At 39.2% G+C, this 10,704-nt stretch overlaps 1 protein-coding gene across 1 annotated transcript in view; it reads right to left on the bottom strand.

Annotated features, from left to right (window-relative positions):
• Positions 1 to 10,704, bottom strand: part of arid1ab (AT rich interactive domain 1Ab (SWI-like)) — a 46,907-nt gene that overhangs the window by 26,387 nt on the left and 9,816 nt on the right. Inside the window, 1 exon segment of the mRNA XM_055157143.1 lies at positions 910 to 1,113. Coding sequence (XP_055013118.1) covers positions 910 to 1,113 — 204 coding nt within the window.

Below are 10,704 nucleotides of genomic sequence, written 5' to 3'. Positions count from 1 at the left end.
GCGCAAAGCTTTTCAATACAACGTTTTCGTTTCATTACCCTCAAGGAGCGCAGAAGGAGAAAGCGCTGACCTTGTGAGGAAACACTGTAATAATAATAATGTAAGACACTATGAGAGAAAAAGCCACATGTTGCTGAGGGAGGCATTATGGCAACATAAGAACTCAAGGAAAAAAGTAGAGAGTCAGAAATTGCATTTAAAACAACATCAAGTGGCGATATTGTATGTGTCGAACAAAGATAGAAGAGTTGTTTTTCTTCACCGCATGGCACTTGGAGTCCACGGTCAGACACTAGACAGGCCTCTATGAGATAATCAAGCTACACAATGGTCGCACGAGAAAGAGCCTTCACCCGATGGGATTCTCCACATGTGCGCCACTGCTGAGAGTTCAAGTAGGGCCTCACTTTGTGCTTTGAATAAGTAGATTTGCTAAAAGGACAGGGTTTTCAATGAGACCGCACTGTAAGTAATGGTTGCCTCTGAACATAGGAAATCTAAGACTCATGGTCAGACATCCATGGATCTAGCTTTTGGTTTTTCATTTTATTTCAAGCACATACCACAAACAGCCATTTCTGAGAAGACATGAGACAAGACCGTACTGTAGATATTGATATGCCAGATCTGCGACAATAACCAGTAATAATAAATCAATAACAGAACTTTGAATGGACAAAAAAGTAAATAACAGCTGTGACCTTGTGGATTAGAAGTATCACAAACCTCTGACTATTTCCCCCCATAAAATCTTGAAACAAGTGCCACAAGCAGACCCCCATCACAAATGGGAATATCTTAGTGCTTCTCTAGGCTAAAAAGTTTGCAGTCTCTGAATAAATAGATGAAATTGCAACACAAACACTACAGATTTAAAACAACAAAATAAGTTTTGTTAAGTGAACTGACCTGTTGTCCATACGGCATACTTCTGTTCTGCATACCCATTGGGTATCTCTGTGGGCCTGGGGGTCCATAGCCTTGCCCGGGATAAGAGCCCCCTTGTTGGGGGCCAGGCCCACTGGGAGGCCCCTGTTGCTGCTGAGTGTATGGGTTTGGCCCTGTGTACGGCTGGTTCCGCATCTTCCCTACCTGGTCCATGGGGCTTGAGGGCTGGAAGGATAATAAAAAATAAAAAAAAAGGAAGATTAATCATAATCTCCAATAGAAATAGAAACTCAATATGATGAAATGAGTCATGGTGGTTAAGGAGGTAATGCTTGGGTTTTTAAGTTGCACAAATGAAATGGCAGGTCAATAATGTTTTCTGGAACCTCTTAAGTGGATTTCATTCAAAAGGCATTTATCAGTTTAAAAAAAGCATTCATCAGTTGTGAGGAAAAATTATGACTCTGCAGGCATCATTTAGAAAACATCTTATCAAGCGAAAAGAACAGAAAGCATGAGGGGGAGTGGGAAAACAGTTGTGGATTTACTTTCCTTACTAGAAAAAGGGAAAAAATTGGCTATGAATGAATGAACAAGCCCACTATATCCGCCAGGAGCCATTTCCCTGCCCAGGAGATCATTGTGCCAGTGGGTGGATACTGTTACGGCAAAGGCTTTCTATGAAAATAAGCTTAAGGAAGTGGAAGTGTCTGCGGTATCTGGACCCGAGCCCACCCGTCAGCTGGGCCTACGTCAGGATGGAGTCCCCGGGTGGAGTGCTGGGGGCTGACCTTGGCCGGCAGGGACTCCACAGATCCACGTGGCCCAGACAGACAGCCCCTTTTCTGGCTTGAGATGGAGAGATGGAGAGGGGAAAAGGAAGTATCAGGGAGGGCAGGGGTGAGGCAGAGGGGACTGTCAGCAGCAGAAGCCAAGGTCATAAAAGAGGAAAATAAGACTTGGGAGAGTGTGGTGTAATAAGATAGAAATTCCAGCATGCACGTGGATTCAGTGTGCAGAGAAAAAAAATTATGTTTTAGTCCGACTTAAGGCAAAATATGAATTTGTCTTTAAATGGCATTGCTTGAAACCTGGGATTATTGTGCAATACCGTGTTATTCATATTGACTCAATGCAATGCAAATTAGCCATGTGTAGTTAAATTAAGGAGTACTACAGCATATTATGCAAACACTATGAAGTGGAAGAATTGGGCTTCTGCTTCAATATCATGGTTTCACCTTGAAGTAAAAAATAAATAATTTTATTTATTAAAATAAGCCAATGTAAAGTGACAAGATTCTTTGACAGGAAATGGAACTTTTTTCTCATAATGAATTAGCTTGGCTGACAGTGTATTCAGAGATGTGTTGCAAATGCTGATTAAAGCAAAAATCAGAGTTGAGATCAAAGCTATGATTGTCTAATTCAAGAAGACTGTTTAACGTGAACATGTTAAACAGTAATTAAGCTCGTAATGGTGTTACACAGTGAGGAACAACTATTGCTACATTATTTCAATAATGAAAAATGAAATGATGTAGTAATGAGTATAATGCAGCTATTGCCTGATGTAATGTTAAAATCAGAAAAATGACAGGGATCACAATAAAAAGCAGCCCCTGTAATATTCTTTTTCAGGCTCATCCAGAGTTGTGACTGTTGTGTGCTCAAGTGCAGCTGGGACAGACTAAATCAAATGTGTGTCAAAATCCCTGTCAACACGTCTCATCTTTGTGTGGCATCATTATCAAACCCCGCGCAGTGCTATCTGAAAACACAGGCCACAGCGCGCGCTTTCAAGTACAACACCTCCAGCCTGTTGACCTCGGGCAGCAGACACAAAGCTTTCATTGCTTCCCACGGTTATTAATCTGTGTGTGTGTGCTTTTTTCCTCCCTCAAAACCTCTTTCCTTGGTTAAGGGAGACAACCACGGAGCTATTTATAGCAGAGCAAGAGGGAGAGGGCAGTGTGCCGAAAATGTAACAGGTCCCAGCTGCAGTGCTGTTTGAACCCGGGCCAGGGCCTGCTCTTCCTGGGCTTTAATAAAGCAGCAGGCTTTGGCACTGTCTGAATGACAGCACTGGAGTAGACGGGGGTCATGTGGAGCTGTAGGGGGCTCCACAGCCTGGCAGGGTCAGCTTTTACGCATTTTAGGCATTTTCCCAAGTTTTCCAGGACTTTGTCTGACAATGACATATGGTTGTTGTTTTTTTGTTTTTGTTTTTTTAAAATGCATGGCAATCATCTAACAATGAACTCTACTTTTAATCATACAAAACTGTTGCCAAAGACTGAATCACTTCTGAAAGGTGAAATGTAAATTTGAACAATACAACCACAACGCAGTAGGATGCACAACTTGAAAGCAGTTTTTTAGTTTCACATTCCACACAGGGGAATTAAACCTCTGTATCTGAAGTAAATCAAAATGGCCCAGGACAAATTCTGGTATGAGTGCTCTAGGCTCACAATACTAACATTTTAACTCAATTTTGATACTGAGGAATAGACATGATGCTCAATACAGATTCCAATACCTTAATAATAAAACTCTCTATTTAGACAGTAGAATGTCATTTTCAACTTTAAGTAATAGTACTTTCCACATGGCCATGTATCTGTAATCCCTCAGTCATCCAGGTAGGTTCCGTAGTGGCCCATGAGCGAATACTAGTCTATGTGGTCTTATATTTGTTCTGTGTTGTGATTGGAAAGCTAGTCTGAGCTATTTCAAGGTGCTTGGCAAACCCTGTGCTGTCAGACTGGTCAGGTTAATCCATTAGCCCAGATAACACATTCCGCTCCGTGTTTTCCCTCTAGCCTCCCTCAGGCCACAGCTCCTCATGTTCAGGACAGTAGGTGTGTGCGTTCTGCTGTTATGTTTTGTGTGGAGGAGGCTGCGCCTGGGAGGATGAGGGGGGTGCTACTACGCTCCCCGGGGTCATTACCGAGCAGACCACGGGGAAAGACGTAACAGGGCCCTGTAGAAGTCTCTCTGGTGACCTCCCGTGCACTTTTAACCTCTATCTGTGCGCCAGTAGACACAACAATGGCACAGCACACTTCCTGCCCCCCCACACCAACTCATCAGAAAGACCATAGTGACACTAGGTTGAGATGAAAGATGTCACAATATAAAAAGTTAGAAGAAGCACTACGACTTAGCAAATATTTGTGATTACCGACACATAACAAAATACAAGTGAAATCCTTATCTTTCTTTCATTCTAATCCGTTATCACTTCTCCTATATGGCCAGAGTGAAATAAAAATTGAATTATCACTATCAGTATTACACATATAAAAGATACATTTAGGTTTACTCTTTTGCATTTGAGATTGAATTGAAATGAATTTTGCCACAATTTTTTTTTTTAGTTCTTACAGTTATATTGTGACCTGAATAACCATGATCATCGATTACTGTTCTTGACAAACCTCGTTGGGACCCTAGACCAGTATGTAGATTCACACAAGCAGGTGAAGTGTCACAAATAATGCAATATTATGAATGGCATTGTTTGTTTCTATCTAGGCAAGTCAAAGTTATGTATGGTGAATGGTGTCAAGGAATTATGTACTGTATTAAATATCAGGTCACTTTCAACCATGACTCATTAGAATAAAGAACATAATGGAGATTTATAATGGATTATTTTGGGTAAGGAAATCTCACATCAAAGACTAATTAGTCATAATATAGTACTAATGTACTTCTGTATTTTCATAGTACTACTACAAAGATGATAAACAGAGGAAAATGCTATCACTTTGACACTTTGAATAGACAGATGAATTGATGCATAATAAAAGATGTTTTGTCCAATTACAGCAACAAACTCACAAATAGTCTCAAGTGGAGTAAAGGAAAGTGGGCATGTTGTTCATTTAGTGCAGCTGAACAGGACAGAAATGAGCTATAGCGCTTTCCTAATGAGCCGCTTTAGCAGTTACAGAGCCTCCAGTGTCATCCGTAAAGGTGCCGCCGAGGCCTGAAACTTCTGCTAATGCTCTCCAGTCCACCTTAAACATGACTGCATGCTAACAAACTACAACAGGAAAGACTATGTGAAAATCCATTCAAATCTTGCAGGAGAGAAAGCAAGTGCCAGGGGACATTTCTTTATATTATGCTTTTTTATCTGGTACTTAGTATTAAACCAAAACATAAGTAGATCACCATTATATATTTTGTTCACCGGTACACATGTAATAATCATTTGACCAAGATTTAAACAAGGCAACAGATTAATTGCAACTAATCAATAAATAAAAGTTGACGATGATTTCAAAAACTGAATAATCATTACAAAAACAGACAAACTATAGACATTCTCTACTAAAATAGAATCCAGCTGTCTGGCTAAAGGGTAGCCCCTCGCGGCTGGAACCCTCATTGATTTGTTTACTACCTTGTGTTGTTGAAGTCGTCCATGCCAGACTGTTACATATCCTCACACAATCTCTCTATCAGTTTGTATTCATGTTTGAAGGTCAGGGGGTGCCACAAGAGCAGATTTGCCCTTCTTTTCTGTCAAACAACAAGCACTTTTCAAGAGAAATATCAAGGCTAGACTCTTTGCTGCTCAGTTGTAAGACCTTGTGTATGAATGTCCTACTTTTTAACATTACAGTCAGGAATTTACTTAAATCATGTGCCAAACGTGAATGAAAGATTGTGTTATGTCATTATTAGAAAAAAAAGAATGGCAGAAATATATTTTTCCTTCCACGATTTAAAATAAACAAGCATTGATGCAAATATCTCAAGCCAGTAAAGAATAACAGCTGAGAATTAATGTTTGTAAATCAGAGAAATTACATGGGAGTGAAAAGTTACATTTTAGTGGATCCTTGTGCTTGATTAAAAAATGAACTAACAAGTACTTCTAAAGAAATACCTAATATTTGTATTTTAAATGTGCATTTTGATTTGTTACTAATTATTAATGTTGGGCACATTGAACAGATTTTGAGGGTGAAAACATGGTTAAAATAGCCCTTTGTGAGATATCTTACTGTAATATTAAGGATATATTAATTAATAAAGACACACAAAAGATTCCTGAAGCTAAAACAACTCAACAATTAGCGTTCTTAACATAACAATTAAATATTATTTTAAAATAGCCTTGAGTGCAAAGACTGTGATAAAAAGTAAAAACAAAGCAGATTCTCCCAATGCTGCTAAACCCCAGGCAACATGCTGTCTCTTTTTTCTGCTCAGTCATCTAATCAATTTCAAACTCCACCCCTCCCCGTTTTCTGGCTCTCCAGCAGTAGAGAAAATAAATATATAAATACAATTAGCACATGGCTAATCTGCATAGAGGGAAAGCCTGCTTGGCACAAGAGGTTGAGCTGAGTCTTCTGTGTCATCGTTGGGTTGGATAGTGCGAGTATTGAAAAGTGTTCATGTGCGGACACAGAGGAAAGGATTTGTTCGCGTGGTGGTGGTGGGGGGGTGTAGCAGATGGACCGGGGGTGGTTGTAGTGGAGCTGGTGAAGGAGGGAGAGAGAAGGGGGGGCACAGACGATAAACAACTGCTGCTAATTTAATCCGCCACACGGCTTGGGCCCGCCGCTCACACTCACCATTGTTCTGCCGTTAAAGCCCCTGGACACGCAATGTACCCGCGCTAACCTCGCACACGTTAGCTAGCCCTCATATGGTGCCGGCACAAGGGTCACATGATATCAGACCACTTCCTGCACATGCTAAATGATGCTAGCTTAATTTAAATAAAGCAGTTATTTTCCAGCTTGTAAGTATGTGTAAAAAGGTTGTACTGACCTTAAATTGTCAAAGTTATCGTGACCAAAGTTCTGAACATGTGCTATTGGAGTTACATGCCTAGTATTTCCCCTATTCATTAATAATGACCAGTGCACAAACAAGGTGAGTACACAACAGGGGCAGGCATATCAATGACTTCAACAAGGAGCAAACAACGCTACCTCGAATACGGAACATAAAAACAATGCTATAGTCACTTTTAGATTGTTTTTTGTATTGCTCTGTGCATTTTTACACATTGCGTGTTGAGTCTGTTAACTGAGAACATTTTCAAAGTTTGTGCAAAAATTATACATTATACACTACCAGTCAACAGCAAATATACAGACATCATCAAATATATGAAGCAAGATATGTGGAATTATGTGGCCAAGAAGAAAAAACTAAATATCTTTCGCAAAGGAAAGAGTTATTTAACTTTTTTCTTAGCTACATAAGGCCATATATCTTGCTTCATATATATGATGTTGTCTGTATGCATATAAAAGTTGTTAAAAAAAAGCATTGCCTGAAAAGGTGTGTCCAAACATTTGACTGGTAGTGTACATAATACATAAATTCCTATGCATGATAGAAAAAAAACAACCAAAGAAGCCACGTTCCAAGCATGTTTTCCAGTGAGCGCTTGAGTAAAACATGAAGGAAAACTTCCAAAAAGTCCATGTTCTCAATTAAGCAATTAGTTTATCTTCCAAGTGAGAAGCTGACCGCTGCACGACTTTGACTGAAATGAAGGGAAGATCCAGGTCAGGCAGAAGGGGGGCGTCTGCAAACGTCTATTGCTGCTCAGAACCAAAGTAAGCGCTTTCCAGGGCACCCGACTCACCCAGATGTTCACCCAGCTGTTCTTTGGAATTCAAAAGATGTTCTGGGAGGAGAGGAAGTAGGGGGCTCGCACAGTGGCATGACAAATCAACTTTCACATCCAGCAGAAATGAGGGAAGACACAAAAGGAAGCCAACTGGAGGTTAATGAGGAGTTTCAGACAAGCTTGTAAAATCTGCTGGAAATCTAAGGAACTTCAGTACAATTTCAAAAAACACATCCCTGTAATGTTAAGTACGTGAGACATCACATTCATGATATATGAAAATAAATGAGGTATAATCAATATCACAAAGCACAATATAGTGCTACAGAGCAATACTGAGATAATATTGAAACTATTTTATGCCACTGTCACAAAGCAGGATAATTCTATCATTTTATATTTTTTAAATATACAGTATCATTAAAAAGCATGACCTTCATCAAATAAACAGCAGAAAGAACCAAATAAGTCATAGAAGTTATTTATTCTACCTTCTACAGCTCAAATTTTACCTTTTAACATAAAAACAGAAACAATCTCCCCACTAGGGATGGGCATTCGGTGAAATTTTCTTAATCGATCGTCGGAAGAATTAACGATCGATTATCGATGAATCATTAACGTTTTTATATTAAAATGATCATCATTATTATTACTATCTGCACTACTAATCTGCATAAATAAATTCAACTTTATGACATATAAACCGTAACGATTCTAGAGCCACATCAATCCGTTTTAGATTATAATGTGTTTAATTCAGTTTTGGGCAACTCTCACAGAAACAAAACTTAAAACTGCATCGGTCATTTGCATAAACTAAGCGAAGATAAAAATACAGCTCTTGTGTCGCTGATGCGGTCAATTTCTGTTGGATTAAAAGACATGACTCAGTGGAATACAGGTTAGTGTGACCATATTTGCGTTTGTCAAAACCAGGACACCGTACGGCAGGAGGGAGGTGAGGACTCGTCATCGACATTGCGCGACTCTCAGCTGGCAAAGCTTTTCCCACTGGACACCGAAACATATGTGCTGCTTTGTACACTGTGCACATGGACTCACACTTGTCCCGAACGGAAAGCGTGGACTTTCTTGTACAAATCATCGTTGCACATCGTTCGCATTTGCACTTCGGTACATTGCAGCCTGACCGACTGTTTGTGTCTCGCTCCTTCTGAGTGCAGAGCGCTACATGTACGGACTCCTGTTTGGTCACGCTACACACAGCAACCTACATTCGGTTTGTCAATTAAAATGAACGTAATCGATGAAATTCTTAATGATCAGTTATCGATTAATCGACTAATCATGCCCATCCCTACTCCCCACTACTGAAAAGCAATTGTATACTCGATAAATATTGAGCCACAGAATATATTGTCCCAGCTTTCATATATTGAATAAAAAGTCAATATAACAATTATCGTGACAGGCCAAATTTTATTAATAAAATAAAGTAATAATACATTGTATACATGAATGCATGGTATTGCCTTTCATATTCTTTGGAAGGGCACAATAGGTATTTCATTGCCAATAAGAAGACCCACTTTTACAGTAACAGGTAGAAGAACTTTACAATGATTTGTGTGCTGAAAAAAAAAAAAAAAAAAAAAAAAAGAGGCAGAGTAGATTTTTGAAGAAGTTACTCTTTGCTTCACAAAAAATCATGTGGTGGTATGTGACTTGTCGGTATGATGTTAAAGTTTAAAAGGTACAACCGCGTGAATGCTGGCCTTGACTGCCGCCTGTCAACCTGTCAGGCCAAACTTTCTATTTCCAGGTGACAGGAGCCTATTCCTACAGGAGAGACGTGGAGAGTGGGGCTTTGGACTGTGTGAGCTCTCGAGGCGCCGGGGTAACGGGGCACGGCGCGGCGATAAACGGGCCCCAACCACCTGCACGCTTGTCATTTGCCAGCGGGAGGGAGCTGACTGCACCGGTGATGGCAGAAAAGTGATGGACAATGCACCTGTTCGCACAATAAAAAAACAGCCTATTCTGAGAGTGAAAGCAAAACGTAATGACCTTTCGGGAGTGGAAAAGACGATGGGAATTAACGCAGGAAGGTGGGAACCCTTTTTGTATGATTGCAGGAAATGAAGTTGGCATGTGATTTTTACAGGTAAGAAGAGAAATATTGTGGTCAATTTGAAGCAAATATTTTGAAGGACCAAAGTATGAACTGCTAGGACAAAGTAGTAAAAGTTATTATTTCTTCCATTTACATGCAAATTCAGTTGGTCATACTGACTTGCAAACCCTGTCCATTTCTACTAGTAATACAATAACAATGCATTTTACTTTTTTATTGCGTGCTTCAAGTACAAAGCAGTAGCATTACATGGTAAATGCCTAAAATGAAATAAGTTTAGTGCAATGCCAGCATGTATGAATCACATCTGTCATGTTGTCTTACCAAATGCAATATGTACATCTACTAACAACGGTTATTCACTGAAGATAGACCACTTTAAATAACAAATTTGAATACATCTGGTAGCATTAAGGATTCCGTGCAATTTGTGCAGATATAAATGCTCTTCTCATAATGAAGGACAGTAAAAACAAATGACATCTCTTCATTTATTCTAGGGCTGCACAAAATGTCGCAATCAAATCGAAAGTTTAGTACGTGTAATTATCAAATCACAAGGACTGCAATTATTTAAGTTACAGAATGTCCACTGTAAACAACTAAATACCCAATTATTGGGAAAAACAACATTCCAAGCCTGTAGTTTTTATCTCAAGAAACATGTTCTGAAATGAATGCAATTCTTAAAATTTGTTTAGAAGATCATATTATAAGTCAAGTGTGAGTGCTCTTGGACTGAGCGTTATGAAATCAGCACTATGAACAGCAACACTTATATTCAAAAAACAAAGCAAATCTTAACTACATCTGTACAGTAACAGTAGCAATATAGTAATACCACCACAGTATTTTCCTAAATTAGCCTTGATTTAATCTTAGTTTTCAAATGTTTTTGTAGCTAGAGTTGTGAAATAAGGCATGTACATATACTAAAATGAATGTGTCAAAAACAAAAATATACAAAATATCACTATTGATAACATGTGGGAATCTTTTCCAGTATCATGCAGCCCTTATCTAAATACAATACTTAGGACTACAAGGTGAATAAAAAAAACAACAAGAATTCCTTTTAGTAAAAGCACTGTATCAGAGGTTCTTG

Source organism: Boleophthalmus pectinirostris, unplaced genomic scaffold (assembly GCF_026225935.1).
Source record: "Boleophthalmus pectinirostris isolate CB_2022bp ecotype Guang Dong unplaced genomic scaffold, ASM2622593v1 HiC_scaffold_21, whole genome shotgun sequence".
NCBI lineage: Eukaryota > Metazoa > Chordata > Actinopteri > Gobiiformes > Gobiidae > Boleophthalmus > Boleophthalmus pectinirostris.
The sequence above is the reverse complement of the archived record's forward strand: the minus strand, read 5'-3'. Positions and strand labels throughout refer to the sequence as shown.